Below are 19,158 nucleotides of genomic sequence, written 5' to 3'. Positions count from 1 at the left end.
TGTAATTCTGGCTGTCCTTGAACTCAGTGCTTCTACCTCTGCTACCTGAGTGCTGGGACTAAAGGTGTGTTCCACCATACCTGGCTGAATTTTTTTTAAGAGCTAAATTTATCTTTCTTTATTTGAGAGAATGGGCACACCAGGGCCTCTAGCTACTGCAAACGAACTCCAGAAGCATGTGTCACCGTATTTATTTTTTTTACTTTGCTTTTTTTGGGGGGGAGGGGGCGGTTCAAGGTAGGGTTTCACTCTAGCCCAGGATAACCTGGAATTCACTATAGAGTCTCAGAGTGGCCTCAAATTCATGGTAATCCTCCTACCTCTGCCTCCTGAGTGCTGGGATTAAAGGCATGTGCCATTATACCTGGCTCCAAAATTTAAAATTTAACAAATGTGCTTCGTGTTGAAAATAGAATTGTGCAGTCCCCTGAACAGTGTTATGTGCTACTTAGAAAACTGGAAAAATCCTAATTTTAAAATATTTATTTGACAGAGAGAGAGGAGAGAATGAACGTGCAAGGGCCTCTAGCCACTGCAAATGAACTCCAGATGCATGTGCTACCTTTGCATCTGGCTAACATGGGTCCTGAGGAATCAAACCTGGGTCCTTCAGCTTTACAGGGCAAACGCCTTAACCGCTAAGCCATCCTTCCAGCCTGCAATTCTAATTTTTGACTGAGCAATCATTTGCTGGCCTTTCAAATGATAGATGATGGGTGGTCTAGAGAGATGGTTCAGAGGTTAAAGGAATTCGCTTGTAAAGCCTGACAGCCTGGGTCCAGTTCCTCAGTAACCATGTAAAGCCAAACGTATGAAACGGCACATGCATCTGGAATTACAGTAGCAGGAGGCCTTGGCGCGCCCATACTCACTCTCTTTCTGTCATAAATTAGTAAAAGTACTTAAAAAAAAGGTAATAGATACTGCATGTTATTATGAAGCTTAGGGGGAAAAAGAAAGAAAAAGGGAGGAAGGAGGGTGGGAATGAATGAATCCATGGCTCCTGTGCCTAGGAGTGTATACACAGGTGGAGGAAGCAAAATGAATTATGTGATAGGAATTAGCTACAATAAATTATAGAGGTGATGCTATGTGTAACTAAGAACATGCTTGTGAATGGTCTCCTGTTAACTTTTAACGAGTTCTGGTCAAAGAAGAAAGCTCAATAGATCCAAACTTAATTGAGGACACATGTTAATCTGTAAGTAAACTTGAGAGTGGCCTTTCCAACCCTGGAGCCTGTTGAATTAAAGGTAAATAAAGATGGCTTAATTGAATCTGTCTATTAGGTTCAGACGTGTCCAACATTTGACATCATGAGCATTTAAAAAAAAAAAGCTCTGGCAAGTTTTATTAAAGAAAAATTTTACATAGTTTACTTTTCACCAGTCTGCTCTGGCATGCTTCTAATAATGTCAGAATCACCTGGATCAATGATGGACAGTGTGCATACTCTGTAGTATTTACCATGTGCTGTGCTCCATTCAATATGATTGCCACTATAGTAGTGGTGGACACCAGTCTTGGCCAACGTAGCATAGTATTCTAGCTCAGATTTCCTCAACGCCGGGCGGTTGTTGGCGAGGATGACCAATTGCGCTTTGCCCTCTCTGATCATCTGCAGCGTCAGCTTGGTCCCCAGCACGTACTTTCCACTCTTCATAATGAGCTGGAGCCTCGAGTTGAGGGACTCCAGGAACTTTTTTGTCTTCTTTGCGGCCACCATCTTCCTGCCTTAGGTGCGGGACGGGCCCCAACCAAGTGCAGCTGCCAAGATGGCTGGAGAGCGAGAAAGGAAGATGCTCCCACAATCATCATCATGAGCATTCTTATTTCTGTTTTTTTTTTTTCTTTTTTCAAGGCAGGGTCTCACTCTGTGGCCCTCACTCCGTAGTCCCAGACTGGCTTTGAACTCATCAAGGCAGTCTTCCTACCTCTGCTTCCAAGGCATACACGCCACCTTGCCTGGTTACGTTCTTTCTTCTGTTTTTCTACAAAGTTCACACTTGAGAATTGTGCAATTGAGTTTAAAAAAACAACCACAAACAACTCTAAGTTAGTAATTTTATGCTGGGCTGCATGCATAGTTATCCTGGGCTGTATGCAGGCCATGTGTTGGGTGTGCCTGATAGACATTCCCATTCTGGCACAAGTTACTGGAAGCTTTTACCAGAAAAGGGATGAGAAGTGGGTGATTTCACAAGCATTGTTCCAGCTATTTCACATAAACCCTAGATTGGTCTCATTTCATCTCTTCAACAGCTGGTGGCCTCAGCCATTTGTAGAAGTTTATGGAAGAAAGCCTGAGGGTCCAAGAGGTGGATACCTTCTCTAAGTTCATCTGCTCCATTGAAGAGTCCCAAGGCAAACTCAGGTTGCTCTGACAGCCAAGATAAACATAGTATGGAGAGTATGTTAGCATTTATTGCTACAGAACATATGGTTTCCAAATGTAGCAGCTTATATGGTGTGAGCACCTCAGGAATTTGGGACTGCCTAGTTCAGTAATCTGGCTCAGTGGCTTCTGTGAAGTTTTAGTGAAGCTTCCAGCTGGGACTTCTGCCATTCATCCATCCAAGACGCCATGGGGCTGAAGGATCTACTTGCAACTCTGATCGTGGTTATTGTGGGAAGGACCAGCTTCTTGCCCTATGGATCTTTCCAGAAGACTTTACTTGACATGGCTTTTCTCAGGGTCAGTGAGAGAGAACCCAAGGGATTGGTCACAAAGATAAGGACTCCTTAAAACTATTTCTGTTTGTGACTGTGAAAACACACACACACGCTCATAGGACACTGCATCAGCATATACACATGTGTACACATATTTCACTAAAAGTGACTTTCAGGTTTCATACCCACCATACATTTTTCACATCTTGCCAGAAATAAATATTTTGTTTTGTTTTGTTTTGTTTTATTTTTGAGGTAAGGTCTCAGTGTAGTCCAGGCTGACCTGGAATTCACTCTGTAGTCTCAGGGTGGCCTTGAACTCATGGGGATCCTCCTATCTCTGCCTCCTGAGTGCTGGGATTAAAGGCGTGAGCCACCGTGCCCAGCCTTTTTTTTTTTTTTTAAACATTTTTATATTTATTTGAGAGAGTGAGAGAATGGGCACACCAGGGCCTCCAACTGCTGTATCCAAACTGCAGACACATGTGCCACCTTGTGCATCTGGCTTACGTGGGCCCTGGGGAATTGAACGTGGGTCCTTTTGCTTTGCAGGCAAATACCTTAACTGCTACACCATAAACTCCAGCCCTAAAAAATAAAAGAAGCAGAAGCCGCTTAACCTAATAGGGAAATATCTTTTGTAGTTAACTGTGAGCCAACATAGAAGGTGAGGATAGATCACTAGTATGAGTTTTGAGAGGTCGCGAGGAGCTGGGGGAGCAGAACCAGGTTTGCAAGGATGGAGAGTGTGTGCTGGAAGGAAGGGGGCAGGTGTGCCTCTGCACTGCGCAGGTGTGGCTCATCCTGTCTTGGAGTGCACAGGTGCAGGAATGCACGCATCATTTCTGTAGGTGCCTCTCCTGCTCTGTCCTTTATGCAAGGGTGATAGAATTTGCAGATAATGCTGGGGCTGAGGGGTAAATCTGGGATGACCTTCCTGGTTGATTGGGGGATTCATATATATAAATAAAAAAAAAATTACTTATTTGCAAAGACAGGGAGAGAATGGACACACCAGGGCCTCCAGCCGCTGCAAACAATCTCCAGATGCGTGTGCTACCTGGTGCATCTGTCAGCAGGTTCACATTGCTGGTAGAAATCACCCAACCAAGAGCAGCTTCTGGGAAAAAGTTGATTTTGGTTTATAGGCTTGAGGGGGAAGCTCCACGATGGCAGGGGAAAATGATGGCATGAGCAGAGGGTGGACATCACCCGCTGGCCAACATAAGGTGGAACATAGCAACAGGAGAATGTGCCAAACACTGGCATGGGGAAACTGGCTATAACACCCATAAGCCCTCCCCCAACAATACACCACCTCCAGGAGGCTTTAATTTCCAATTGCCATCAGCTGGAGAACCTAACATCCAGAACATCTAAGTTTAGGGGGCACACCTGAATCAAACCACCACAACAAGCGCCTTAACTGCTGAGCTATCTCTTTAGCCCAGTTTGGTAATACTGACTGCTTTAGTTTTTCTCTTCTGGAGTTAGGACTGGCCGAAATGGATAATTTCCTAGGGTTCGTGGTAGATAAGCTTTTAAAAAAAAATCTTTTTCAAATGGATGGACCTGGAAAGGATTATACTAAGTGAGGTAACCCAGGCCCAGAAAGCCAAGCGCCACATGTTCTCTCTTATATGTGGATCCTAGCTACAGATGATTGGGCTTCTGCCTGAGAAGGAAAATACTTGGTAGCAGAGGCCAAGTTAAAAGGGAGACATAAAGGGAAGAGAAAGGAAGGGAGGAGGATACTTAATAGGTTGATATTGTATATATACAATGATTGTAATGGGGAGGTAATATGATGGAGAATGGAATTTCAAAGGAGAAAGTGTGGGTGTGGGAGGGAGGGAATTACCATGGGATTTTTTTTTTTTTTTTTTTTTTTTTTTGGTTTTTTGAGGTAGGGCCTCACTCTAGCCCAGGCTGACCTGGAATTCACTATGGAGTCTCAGGGTGGCCTCGAACTCACAGCAATCCTCCTACCTCTGCCTCCCGAGTGCTGGGATTAAAGGCGTGAGCCACCACACCCGACCCATGGGATATTTTTTTATAATCATGGAAAATGTTAATAAAAATTTAAAAATTAAAAAAAAAATCTTTTTCAAAGTAGAGTCGCAGTTTAGCCCAGGCTGACCTGGCACTCATTCTGTAATCCCAGACTGGCCTTGAACTCATGGTGATCCTGTGGATGGGTTGTGTTGGTGCACACCTTTAATCCCAGTATTTGGGAGGCTGAGGTAAGAGGATCATTGTTCATTTGAGACAAGGCTGGGGTTACAGGTCAGCCTGGGTAACAGTGCCATTCTGCTTCACCCCCACCCCACCCCACCCCACCCTAGAGGAAAAAAACCAGAATTTACCATCAAATGCATTGTGTTTATATAAAAACAGAGTACACTTGGGCGTTAGGTTTGCTTTGGTGGCAATTCTGCTGCATGTGTCCTGTCTTCTGGGAACCATGGTTACTTACGATGGATTATTTTTCAGTAGCTGCTTAATCTCCTTTAGTGCCATTAATGGCTTAGAGACTAACAGGTAAACCCCCTAATACTACTTTATGCCTGAAAAAGGAAAAGTCAGTGTTCCTAGAAAAACCGGCCTGTGTTCTCTAGTTAAGGTGGAGCCCTGTTTCCAGTGGGTTAGCTCTACAGTAAGACAATTGTGATTAGAATTTTGCCTCATTTTAATTAAAAAATTCTAACTAACTTACCTTCCCGTCTGAGTGAGGCACAGGTAATATAGGAGGTTACATCCCTCACTTTTGGGGTGACCTTCAGAGAATCCAGGGCTCACTTTCTTGCCATCAAACAAAGGGAAAGTGTTCTCACAGGACATCTAGTAGGTGTCTGGTGTCACACTGGCCAGAACTGACAAGATCTCTAGTGCTTGGCCTCAAACAGAGATGCGCCCTGTTGAGACCATAAATAGCCTGCTCTTATTTTATTTATGTTGTTTTTTTTCCCCCTGAGGTAGGGTTCCCTCTAGCCCGGCCCAGGCTGACCTGGGACTCACAGCGACCCTCCTGCCTCTCCCTTGGAGTGCTAGGACTGAAGGCGTGTGCCACCGTGCCCTGCAAAGCCTGTTGTCAGATAGGAAATTGGGATTCCCTAGTACGGCATGTCCGGGCCTGCGCACCGAGCTGCTGTGTTCCCTTTTTCCTCAGCAGAGGAGTGGGGGCCAGCAGTCAGGTGCCCCTCGAACATCAGGCTGCTTGCTTGTAAGTGCCACCCATCAAGGTGGTTAGGAGGATTGAAGAAGGCCACTGTATTTATTTATTTATTTTTAATTTTGTGACCAGACCCTCCTAACAAAAATTTGAGTGTGCCATACGGTATTGTTTGCTATAGTATTTGAGTGCTTTTTGTGAGATTTCAACAACTATCCAAATGCAAACCCTCATTTCTTGTTATTTTAGTAGTTGGGCTGAGTTTTTCCCCAAGGGGAAAATTTACCTTTGTTCTTTAAGTTGATTCTGCCCTACTGTATTGGTCATGGTTAACTATACTACTCTGTATCACATACCAACAGGTTTTAGAGAACATGGGCAGATTATAATTGTAAATATTCTGAAAGTATGCACATTTGAAACTCTGAAGAAAAGTCTTTTTATAAAAACATGATCCTAGCCGGGCGTGGTGGTGCACGCCTTTAATCCCAGCATTTGAGAGGCAGAGGTTGGAGGATCACTGTGAGTCTGAGGCCAGCCTGAGGCGACAGAGAGAGACCCAGGTTAGCCTGACTTATAGTGAGACCCTACCTCAGAAAACAAAACACCCCCCCACCCCTGCTATCCTATATCCCTATGGGAATATGACTATTTGGCAGTCCATTCATACATTAAAGTTCCCAGTAAACTATTGAACATGTTTCCAGAGCCAGACTGGTGATCGCTGCACAACTCTGGATCTACTAGAAACCACTAAACTGTACTTTTGTAAAAGCCAATTTGTTTTGAAGACCAATCTCACTGTATAGTTCTAGGTGTCCTCAAACTTGCAGTATTCCTGCCTCAGCTGCCAAATGTTGGCATTACAGGTATGAGACACCACACCCAGCAAGTTGTATGTTTATAAAGAATGAGTGTTACAAGGTTAGAGGTATATCTGGAGGATTGAGGAGATTGCTCAGTGGTTGAAGGTGCTTGCTTGAAAGGCCTTCTAGCCAGAGTTCAGTTCCCCAGCACCCATGGAAAACTGGTATTCATTTGTAGTGGCAAGAGGACTTCTGGTTAAGGTGGCATAGTAGCCACGCCAAAGCAGCCTAGGGGGGTAAATAAGCAGAAAAACAACACAATACACTCTTCTACTGAAAAGTGAAGGTGTATAAGGAGTTGTCAACCACAGCAGAGGAGCAAAGAGACCCAGAGCTTCTGGCAGTCACACAAGCGGCCAGAATTGGCTCCTGCCTGGCCCGGCAGCCAGCCTGCAGGGAAGAGCTGTGTGCGCGCAGGAGTGGATCCGCAGTGAAGGGCTTGGCCCGCAAAGCCAGGAAACCTGAGCAAGATAACAGGGACCAGCTGAACAGCCTGGAATTTCAGGCACTGTAGCAGACGCTTCAGGCAGCTGAGATGGACTTCCGGATGGTACACGGTTATGGAGGAAGGGATTTATTGAAGCTTACTTATTAGGGGAAGCTCCATAATGGTAGAAGTTGGTCCCCCTTAAAGGACCCAGCACAGAGAGACAAGGCCCAAACCAAAAAACCCCAAAGCCACACTTCTAGGCACTTGGCATCTCTTTAGAGTGGAATTCTAAATCCACCACCAGTCCTTAGGGCTGGACCCTAAAATCTGCCCAGTAGTACCTCCTCCTGCCAGGTGGCTGGAAATCCAAGAAGTTTTAATAAACTCTGGAATCTGTTGGGAGACATCTATTCAAATGACCACAGGCACTCTCCAGCCTCCCCTCCCCCAACCACCAGCGCAGCAACCACTGGAGAACTCCAAGGATCTCTGTGACAGTGTCCAGCACAGCCGATCAAAACAGCAGATCTACTGGTCCAACCAGTCTAGCTGAGGCCACGGCCCAGTAAAGAGGCATCCAAGCGGGCGCTCAGCACAGGTGAGACTGAAGCCATTCCAAAAGGTAACAGGGCCTATTTACCCTGGGTCAATACCTGCCCCAGAGCCTGCTCTGGACGTGCCAACCGCAGCCTCTATGTCAGGGCAGGTTATGTGTTAGATTTGATTGATGTACTAGTGGTCAGTTTTCCCATTCTTAAATAAGCTGTGCTTTGGAGTTGTGTTGCTTTGGATATTTTCTGATTTATAGTGCCTTCTGTCATTATTGGCGGTAGGGTCTCACTCAGTCCCAGGCTAACCTGGAACCCATTACAGACCAGAAATCTCAGCCTCCCAATTAACAAGATTAAGAGTTGTGGATCAACACACACCCTAAGGACTGTGGCTGTGTTAGATTATCTGTTTGTTTTAATTCCAACTCTTACATAACTACTCTGTGCTGGTTTTGATTGAATGTGTATATAGTTCAGGTGCATGTTAGAATTTGCCTGTATTTTGATCCACCTAGCCTACTAGAATGCTTGCACAGCAGGCAAACCCAACACCTAGGGTCACTTTGGCTATTATTCTGGGAGTAATATAAGAGCCACACCTGACACCTTAGGTTCCTACCCTGAAAATATATAATGTCTAATTTACATGTCTAAGAAATAATTAATTAGAAAACCCAAGCATCAAATTAACTCAGGCGCAAAAATCTCTACATATGTAGTGGCAAGAGACCCTGGTGCATCCCTACATAGACACATGTGCACACGTGCATGTATACGTGTGCAAATAAAGAAAAAAAAATTAAAGAATAATTATGTCTGGATAAAGTTCTTACTAAGAAACAAGACATTATCCTAAATGTTATTGCAAAAATTCCCTCATCTCGTTTCTCCCTGTGAATGTCCTAGACATAATCTGCATTCAGTATGAATGTCAAATAACATTTTCTGTTTTGGTAGTAGCATCCCTGATTTTACATAATCTATGAGGAACAGGGATTTGTCTGCTCAGAGTTCTGGAGGCTAGGGAGTCTAAGAACATGACACCAGCCCGTGGCCAGGCCTTGCGTGCTACCATCCCGTGTTGGAAGGTGGAAGAGCAGAGAGGGCGAAACTCGACTTCATCAAAAAGTCACTGCTGTGAGGATCTCCACACTCCCATGATGATGTTGTCAGCCCATTTTTTTTCTGGGAAATCTTTCTTAACTTACTCACTTCTACTTAGGCCCCCATTCCCACCACTGTTGCACTTAAGATCAAATTTGGGGAACACATTGAAACCAGAGCAATTCATATAGCTAAAATAATCTCAAGGGTACAAATGGGAAGGGGGGAGTAGAGGTTGAGGACCGGAGTAAAACTGCAGGGTGCAGTCCTGTGGGTGCCATGTGGTGGCTCAGCAGGGAAAAGATGCATCAGGTGAGGACCCAAGTAAGAGGGGCTGCTGCTGGGTGCAGGCCAGATGGGAGCTCGTATTTGAAAGTTGGCCACATTAGTGTCTCCTGGCCCAAAGTCTGGTTATCTTGGCCTTGTACATCAGGCAACTTTCATGGCAAGGTGGGCGTAAGTTGAGAAGACAGATGCATTTGGGTGGTGTCAGGGAAGTGAGGATATGGTGAGTGACATGTTAATTTTCAAAGTGACGGATTGTAGCAGGGTGATAGCAAGAGATGAGGTGAGGCAAGGAGGCAGAGCCAGGCCTGGATCTGGCAGCTGTGGGATGTCTGGTTTCCACCTTTGGGAGTATAGTATTCAGCTACCTTTTTGGGCTCAACTTTGTTCTTTTTTCCTCCCACGTAGGTATTGTATAGCACATGTGCATACGTTTACTAATTGATTAATTATAGCAGGGTTTCATATAGCCCAAGCTGTGTACTCTGTATAGCAGAGGATGACTTTGGACTGATCTTTCCTCCTCTACCTTATAAGTGAATTAGGGGCATGTGCCACCACACTCCACTCTCTTTTTATTTCTGGTAAATTTCTGTATGAAGCACATTTTCAGCTCCTCAGCTGCATGTGGCTCTGTACTGGCGTCTCATGTATCCAGTGCATTTTCAGATTTATAATTCAGATCCTCAGCTGCCGGTGGCCTGCACCGGCATCTCATGTATTCAGATTTATAACTGCAACACACAGACAGTTCTTTATGTGCGCTTGCAGAAGCAGCTGACGAAATCTTACTTACGAAGCCACATTTTCCTGCTCGGAGGACATTCAGATTCTTTTCCTGTTACATTTTATGCAATGAGGTTTCAGATAGAAGAGTGTCTCTTGACATTTTGTCAAAACCAGATACATTTTCCCCCACTCAGACCCAAAGTGTCAACAACACTCATTAAGTGAACTATGTTGGCAGATACCTTTTTAATATAGTCTTTGAGGAATATTTAAATTATCAAGGACCAAGCTGTCCCTTCCCTCAAAGGACAAGCTGTCAAGTGCCCTTACAAGCTTCGGATCACTGTAAGCCTGCCGTAAGGACTTCCCCCTAATTTGCTTTGGCATTTATGAAAAACAATTTATGTTCAAAGCAGATGAATTAAGACAGCATCAAGGGGTATGCAGTCAATAGGCACAGTGTCTTTTCCTGAACTCATTTCTGCCATAGGCTCTAGGTTGTTTTCCAGAAATGTCCAAGCAGGCAATGTGCACAACCTCCTGAAATGCAGACCCTCATACACACTGTTCTGTGCCTTGTTTTTGCCAACACATATCTTGACTGCTTTCCTTATCTAATGCATAAAGATGTTTTATTGATAGCACCATTAAAGCATAGTTTGCTATAAGTCATTACTACATAACTTCCCTTCAAATTCGGTTGCTTTAAGTGAATTTATTGATTTTTAGTAAAGTTATAGAGTTGTGCAGCTGTTGCAGCGGTTTAGCGTTACAACATTTCTGCCCTCCACGTGCCCAGCCCAGGCTACCACTAAGCTACTTTCTGTGTCTGGAATGATTTTCTTCTTAACAGCAACCACCAGTCCCTTGTGTGAAGTATAAAAATGCATTTCACTGTACTCTTTCTAAGCAAATTTAGTTTTTGCTGACACTTCATTTTGTTGCCTTCTTACTTCCTTTTAAGAAAATATGACAAGATTAGAATTATGTCCTTGCTGTGTGATAAGAAAGTTGGAGCTGGAGTTGTGTTCATGCAGGACAGAAGGAGGTTAGAGCCTGGGTAGTTCTCTCCATTCCAGGAGAAACTGCCTGAGGTCATTCTTGAGGTGAAAACAAGCATTTAGAGGGTACTTTGTGGGTGTGGGTGATGTGCAACGAAATATTGCCACATGATGAGGGCCAAGCGGGGTTCATTATTTCATGTTTTGCTTTTGATCTCTAACTAGGACTTCTGGAGTATTGAATGTTCAGGAGTATGTCTTGCAATAGATTTTTCAAACTCTCTTGAGACTTGTTTTTTGGATTATGAACGCTGACCCTTTTTTTGCACTTGTGTGTGGAGGGGGGGAGGATGGCGTACGCGTGCACTTGCGTGCGTGCGTGCGTGTGTAGGCCAGAGGAGAATTTTATATTCATATCCTGCTTTGAGGTGGAGTCTCTCTCAGACCCCAGAGCTGTAGTTTTCTGGAGACCAGGTCTTCTCTGGTCTTAGCTCTCCACTCAGGCCTTCATGTTTGCACCGCAAGCACTTTTAACTGCTGAGCCATTTCCACAGCTTTTGTTTTTGTTTTTGATTTTGAAATAGGATCTTCTGTATCCCAGTCTGGTCTCAAACTGTGTAGATGGGAATGACTTTGAACTCCTAATTCTCCTGCCTCTACCTTTTAATTTTTTTTTTTAATTTTTAAATTGATTTATTTGACAGAGAAAGGGAGAGAGGGGGAGGGAGGGAGAGAGAGAGAGAATGGGTGTGCCAGGGCTTCCAGCAAAGCTTAAGGACCTGTGAAGCTTAAGGACCCCAGTTCGAGGCTCGATTCCCCAGGACCCAGGTTAGCCAGATGCACCAGGGGTTGCACGCGTCTGGAGTTCGTTTGCAGTGGCTGGAGGCCCTGGCATGCCCATCTTCTCTCTCTCTCACTCTTGCTCTCAAATAAACAAATAAAAACAAAAAAATAAAATAAAATAAAATAAAGAAAGGAAAAACAGACCAAACTGTGTAATGGTCTGATGCTTTAATGGTGAGCATTGTTTGCAGAAACTTCAGTTGGAGTTACAAATATGTGTGTGTGTTGTGTAAAAATGAGAGCGATTTCAAAGGACCCAGCAGGTAAAAAGGAGACTGGGATCTGGGTTGTTAGTTCATTGGGATAAAAATTGATCTGGGTTATATACGGAAGTGAGCTAATTGGTGTAGAGAAGTGAGAAGTGAAAATAAAACTGTGGCTACATTTCTATGTCAAAATAATAAATTATTTGAAATGTTCTGAATAGGAAGCCTTGGGTGGGTTTTAGTCAGTTTATCAATTAGACCCTTCTTTTTTAGTGTGTGCGTGTGTGGTGTATGCTCACGTGTGTTCAGATGCTTGTGCCTGTGTGCCTTCATGTGGAGGTCAGAGGAGGACATTGGTGTCCTCTGCCACTCTTCCACCTATTTCCTTGAGAAAGAGTCTTTCACTGAACCTGGATCTCCCAAGTTTTTGGCTAGACTGGCTGAGCAGCAAGGAGCATGATCCTCCTTTCTCCACCCACCTCAAGCCTGGGGTTACAGATGAGCATGCCCAGCTTTTTTTTTCTTTTTAATTTTTTTATTCACAACTTCTGTACTTACAGACAAAAAACCATGATATTTCCCTCCCCTCCTCTATTTCCCCTCTGCAACCCTGCTTTCCATAATATCCCCTCCCTCTTTCCATTAGTCTCTCTTTTATTTTGATGTCATCATCTTTTTATCCTGTTATGAGAGACTTGTGAAAGTATTCTTAGGCATTTCAAGGTCATGGATACCAAGGCCAATTTTTGTCTGGACAGTTTTTTTTTGTTTGTTTTTTTTGGTTTTGCAAGGTAGGGTCTCACTTTGGCTGACCTGGAATTCACTATGTAGTCTCAGGGTGGCCTCAAACTCTCGGTGATCCTCCTACCTCTGTCTCCCGAGTGCTGGGATTAAAGGCATGCACCACCACACCCAGCTTTGGACAGTTGTATGTAAGGAGTGGTTCCCTTCCTTTGGCTCTTACATTCTTTCCACCACCTCTTCCTCAATGGACCCTGAGCCTTGGAGGGTGTGATAGAGATGTTTCAGTGCTGAGTACTCCTCCATCACTTCTTCTCAGCACCGTGGTGCCTTTTGGATCATCCCAGTGGTCACCAACATCTGAAAAGTATCCACTGAGCTATCACCCAGCCCCACATATCTGGCATTTTTGACTACTACTACTAATAATAATAATGCATTTTGACTGGGGATATTTTAGGAAAATTGTATTTATTGGATAACAGTGAATTTGAAATAGCAGGAAGCTCTGTCTATGCAGGTTCCATTCCCTGCATCCATCCCTTTGCTCATAGCTCTGTTTGGAAGTTCTACATCCTGTACCTTACACATGTCCTGGAAAATTCATGAGCTTCAACCATCACAGTTTTCCCTTGACTTCTTGAAGAAGACCAGAGGCTTCATGTGTTTTAGGTCTCTGGATTGGACAACTCTGTTAGTTATCTATGCTGAAGACAACAAACTATCTTGCAGTAAATCAGGAACCTGAAGTGGGTTACCTGGGTGGTCTGGCTCAGGGTTTCTCATGACATTGCATTCAAGTTGGCAATGCAGCTGAGGAATGGACTGAAAGGATTGCACTTCCAAGATAGTACACTTGCATTGTTGTTGGTAGGAGGTCCCACCTCTTCACTCTGTAGATCTCTGCAGGGAACTGCTTGAGTCTTTGCAGGGGACACTCCCACATCAAGTGTGGGAAAGGCAGACATGAGAATCTCTTAGTTCTAGTGCCTTTATTTATTTATTTATTTTGTGTGTGTGTGTGTGTGTGTGTGTGTGTGTGTGTGTGTGTGTGTGTGCATGCGTGTGTGTGCGTGTGTGTTTCTGGTGCTGAGGACCAAACCCAGGGCCTTACGCTTCCTAGGCAAGTGCTCATCCACTGAGCTAAATCCGCCCCGCCTTTTTTTGTTTGTTTTTTCAAGGTAGGGTCTCAGTCTAGTCCATGCTAACCTGGAATTCACTTTGTCGTCTCAGGCTGGTGTTGAACTCAAAGCTGTCCTCCTACCTCTGCCTCTTGAATGCTGGGACTAAAGGTGTGCACCATCAAGCCTGGCTGAGAATGTCTTTATGACTTAACTTTGGAAGTGATAACTAACCACTGCCTGTATTTGATTGGTCACACAGGGCAACCATAGCATTTCATGGGAGAGTCCACATAAGGGCCTGAAGACCAGCAGGTAGGGCCACTGGGCCATCTTGGACACTGGCCACCATAGCAGTGAATGGTAGTTGTAATAGTTCCCTAGGGAATCTTAGTGGAAGAGAAAAGTGACACCTCACTGAAGTTGAGTTAGAGTCTTTTCTTCTGGGTTTAATATGCAGTCATGGGGCTGGAGAGATGGCTTAGCGGTTAAGCGCTTGCCTGTGAAGCCTATGGACCCCGGTTCGAGGTTCGGTTCCCCAGGTCCCACGTTAGCCAGATGCACAAGGGGGCGCACGCGTCTGGAGTTCGTTTGCAGTGGCTGGAAGCCCTGGTGCACCCATTCTCTCTCTCTCCCTCTATCTGTCTTTCTCTCTATGTCTGTTGCTCTCAAATAAATAAATAAAAAATGAACAAAAAAAATTTTTTTTAAATATGCAGTCATGGATCACTTCACAATGAAGCTATGTTCTGAGACATTCATCACTAAGTTTTTGTTGTGTGGACATCAGAGTGTTCTTATACAAACATAGATGTTATAGTCTACTACACTCCTAGGCTCTACATGGTATACCCTGTGGCTGCTAGGTTAATGTGCATAGCCTATTAGTGTACTGAATACTGTAGAAATTAAACATGAATATATGTATATCTAAACAGAAAAGTACAAGCTGTACTACAAGCCTAGAGGTGGTGGTGCACACCTGTAGTCCTAGTGCTGGAGAGGCTGATGCAGGAGAATGCCAAGTTTGAGCTTGTAGGACTGGAAGTTGGTCGCAGTGAATGATTAAATGTGAAGGATTTGAGTGTTAATGTGCACTACCATAGATTTATAAACATCACAATCTAGCCACACTAAATTTATTAAATTTTTTTCTTTTATAATAATCCAGCATTATTATTTTTTTTTCTTTTGGTTTTCCGAGGCAGGATCTCCCTCTATCCCAGATGGACCTGGAATTTACTCTGTAGTCTCAGGGTGGCCTTGAACTCACAGTGATCCTCCTACCTCTACCTTCCAAATGCTGGGATTAAAGGCGTGCGCCACCACACCCAGCTAATCCAGCATTATTATATTATTATACTGTAACTTTTTATTTTATAACTTTTTCTTTGGGGGATAAGCTATGAACTCGAGATCTTTGTTTTGTAACCTCTTGAGTACTGGGATTAAGACACTATATCTAGCATTAAAAAAAAAACTTTTGACTTTTGCTATAACAGCTTAAAAACACAAACATTATAGTGCTACATAAAAGTTTGCTTTTTCTCTTTCTTAAAAAACTTTTTTTGAGACAGATTTTTTTAAAGATTTATTTTTATTTATTTATTAGAGACAGAGAGAAAGAGTGAGAGAGAGAATGGGTGTGCCAGGGCCTCTAGCCACTGCAAACAAACTCCAGACCACCTTGTGCACCTGGCTTACATGGGACCTGGAGAATCGAACCTAGGTCCTTAGGCTTCACAGGCATGTGCCATAACCTCTAAGCCATCTCTCCAGCCCAAGATAGGTTTTGTTTATTTATTTATTTATTTATTTGAGAGCAACAGACACAGAGAGAAAGACAGATAGAGGGAGAGAGAGAGAATGGGCGTGCCAGGGCTTCCAGCCTCTGCAAACGAACTCCAGACGCGTGCGCCCCCTTGTGCATCTGGCTAACGTGGGACCTGGGGAACCGAGCCTCGAACCGGGGTCCTTAGGCTTCACAGGCAAGCGCTTAACCGCTAAGCCCAAGATAGGTTTTAATTATGTAACTTAGGATGGCCTCAAACTCAAAGCAATACTCCTCTCAGCCTCCCCAGGACTGAGCTTACTGTTGTGAGCCACCATTTCTGGGCTAAAAATACTTTTCATCCATATCCTATTAATTTCTTTCTATTTAAAGTTTTTGTTTCTTTTTACTTTTAAAACTTTTTAGAATTAAAAACCAAGACACAAGCACATAATTTATTTAGCCTAGGTCTACCGAAGGTCAACACTCAGTGGCACTTCTCCCCACTTTGTCACCTTGGCTCACTAAACAGTCTTCAGGGGTGATCATATATAGAACTGTTGTTTCCTATGGCAACAGTGCTGTTTTCTGGAAGTCCTCCGAAGGATCAGTTGGAAGCCTCAGTTGTATGTGTGCACTCTGTCTCTGTCTGTCTCTCTCTCTCTATGTCTCTCTCTCTCTCTCTCTCGCTCTCTCTCTCTCTCTCTCTCTCTCTCTCACACACACACACACACACACACATACACACACACACACACAAACTCTTGCATTAAAAAAAGGCCAACGTATTGTGCTTGCCTAAATAAATAAATAAATAAGTGAAAGAAACCAGAAACAACACAAATAGAATACCTGGGATACCACCTTGTGTTAACCACAGTACTCCTTGTGGCCATCTGTGGAACCTCTTCAGGGTCAAACAGAAGAGGTAAAGTTCTGTAGGTAACATGAGTGGTCTAGAAAGAAGGACATGTGGTTTCTGGAAGAAATGTAAAGGGAATAACCAGACACTATTCCATAGTGAGGACTAATATTTTACAATATTCTTTTTGTTTGTTTGTTTGTTTTTTTGAGGTAGGGACTTGCTCTAGTCCAGGCTGACCTGGAATTCACTACGGAGTCTCAGGGTGACCTCGAACTCACGGCTATCCTCCTACCTCTGCCTCCCGAGTGCTGGGATTAAAGGTGTGTGCCACCGCACCCAGCTTTACAATATTCTTTAAATTTTATTTATTTATTTATTTGAGAGTGTGTCTGTAAAAGAGAGTGAGTATAGACACGCCACAGCCACCTGCCACTGCAAACGAACTCCAGTCATATGAGCCCCTTTGTATATGTCTGGCTTTATGTGGGCACTGGGGAATTGATCCTGGGCTGTCAGACTTTGCAAACAAGTGCCTTTGGCGACTGAGCCTTCTCTCCAGCTATTTTTAATTTTTTTTAAATTTTATTTATTATTTGGGAGAGAGAGAGAAAGAGGCAGATGGGGGGGGGGGGGATAGAGAATGGGCACGCCAGGCCCTCCAGTAAACAAATTCCAGATGCATACACCACCTTGTGCATCTGGCTTACATGGGTCCTGGGGAATTGAACCTGGGTCCTTTGGCTTTGCAGGCAAGTGCCTTAACCACTATGCAATCTCTCCAGCCCTCTCCAACCCATTTTGAATATACTTATTCCTAATGGCATTTATGTAAAATATGTGAGTACTCCAGTTTAAAAGAAACTTAGGCCAGGTGTGGTGGCGCACACCTTTAATCCCAGCACTTGGGAGGCAGAGGTAGGAGGATCGCCATGAGTTCAAGGATACCCTGAGACTGCATAGTGAATTCCAGGTCAGCCTGAGCTAGAGTGAGACCCTACCTTGGAAAAGAAAGGAAGAAAGACAGAAAGGAAAGAAAGAAAGAAAAATTAGAGAAGAAGGGCTAGAGTAACCAGATGATTGTCCAAGATCATGAAGCTAGTAGGTACTGAAGCTAAGATTTGAATTCCACAGTCTTTATTAATGAGTGAATATTTTTAGCGTGGACTGGTGTTAGGCTGGCAAACTGCTAGAATTGAGAACTACAAAGGGTGTGTTCAAAGTGTCCTGAGTTCCCCAGGTAACGTATCTCCAGACAGTCCTTTGGTTTTTTTTTTTTCCAGCGGCTGGGAGATGTCCTCCTATGGTACAGTGCTCCTCATTGATGCATCCTGTTCCTCATGCTCCTCAGGCAGGAGATGTGTGCTTCTTTCTCTCAATCAGTGGGGCACAGGGGTAGCAGAGAACAGCAAAATGAAGTTTTCTTTCAAGCCCCAGTCTTCACGTGGCCCTCTACATGGTTGTGTTTAGACCCATTGATCAGGGCTGCTCTCACTTTGGTTAGAGAAGTTTCTTTTTGCTCATGGCAATGAGTACCAGGGAAACTTCATCCAGGTGAAGAGACAAGACAGTCAATGATGTCTCTATCACACCTGCCAGGGGGCAAGGAGCATTAATATTAGTGCTGCCCTCATTGCTGGCCAGAGAAACCTCTTTATGGAGATGGTGGTAGATACTGAGGAGATCTGAATGCTGAAAACAAGAGGCTGTTGAGAGCCCTGCTCTAAATGAAACATCTCTACCCTAGCGTCCCAGGTTCAAGGGACATTGCAAAAGAGGAGGCAGAAAGAATGACAAGCCACGGGGTGGGAAGGAGTACGTGGAGGGGCAGTCCTGCAGACGTCAACTGACTCGTACATTCATGATCTCACAGTGGCGGTCACTACCCCCACAAACCAGCACAATATTGAGCCCGTCAACACTTTGACATAGAGGAACAAAACAATGAGACATCAGAACAGAAGAGAGAAGTTCAATGGAGTACGTGTGGGGAAGTGAGGGACAAAAGAGGCACTAGGAGGGGAACTTGATCAAACTACAGCGTATGTTCATGTGCTACAATTTTCAATTAAAAGCCTGCTAGGTTCCATCAACAGCTCTCTCCCCTTGGCGCCTGCCCCAACCTCAGTCTGGTGTGTTGTAAGCCTTGCAGCCACCAGGTGCCGGGCTGGGTCCTTGTGGAAGAGGGAGGGTAGGTGTGCAGACATATTTGCTCATAGGATCTTGCATCCTCGCTCACACAAAATCGCCATCACAATTTCCAGTAATGGTTTCTGGAACATTTACCATGTCCTGAATGATTTGCAGATATAGAAAGGGTAAATTCTTATTGCAAATGAAGGAGATTTCTAACATCCTACTTGGATTGATGAGGAACTTGAGGCTCAGAGTTTTGATTTCACACACATCTAGAAAGGGGTGGGGCAGTTGGCATGGCTGAGTTTTCAGGCTATGATTTTTGTTTATTTGTTTAGTTTTGAAGTAGGGTCTCAGTCTAGTCCAGGCTGACGTGGGACTCAGAGCTAGCCTCCTCTATAGCTGTGTTCTTAAGAAAGACATTTGAGTTTCTTGGTCACGCAAAACCTCTCTAAACAAATCTTTCCTGTCTGCATCTAGACTCATATCATTTGGTTTCAATTGATGCCACATAACGTGACTATAAGGGGACGTATGGCTGAGGTGGCAACTGGGCCCTGGTCTTTTAAAAAGAGGAGTCTTCTAATAGGTGCCACTGTAGGATAGCTAGGACCAAAGGAGATTAGCCATGTCTCAAAGTTGGGTGAGAGTGAGGAAGGGAGCCATT

At 44.2% G+C, this 19,158-nt stretch overlaps 2 protein-coding genes and 1 non-coding gene across 4 annotated transcripts in view; 1 reads left to right on the top strand and 2 right to left on the bottom strand.

Annotated features, from left to right (window-relative positions):
• LOC101599264 (tumor protein D52) overlaps positions 1-19,158 on the top strand; it is a 126,570-nt gene that overhangs the window by 37,395 nt on the left and 70,017 nt on the right. The window lies entirely within an intron of this gene.
• LOC101608303 (60S ribosomal protein L30-like) lies at positions 1,347-1,762 on the bottom strand. The gene has a single exon (XM_012948456.2). It carries the CDS (start codon positions 1,724-1,726, stop codon positions 1,376-1,378), a length of 351 nt encoding a protein of 116 aa, XP_012803910.2. The 5' UTR covers positions 1,727-1,762; the 3' UTR covers positions 1,347-1,375.
• Positions 9,997-10,060, bottom strand: LOC123459123. The gene has a single exon (XR_006636034.1). It is a non-coding gene; the product is annotated as a small nucleolar RNA SNORD56 (small nucleolar RNA).

This window comes from Jaculus jaculus, chromosome 2 (assembly GCF_020740685.1).
Source record: "Jaculus jaculus isolate mJacJac1 chromosome 2, mJacJac1.mat.Y.cur, whole genome shotgun sequence".
Lineage (NCBI taxonomy): Eukaryota > Metazoa > Chordata > Mammalia > Rodentia > Dipodidae > Jaculus > Jaculus jaculus.
The sequence above is the reverse complement of the archived record's forward strand: the minus strand, read 5'-3'. Positions and strand labels throughout refer to the sequence as shown.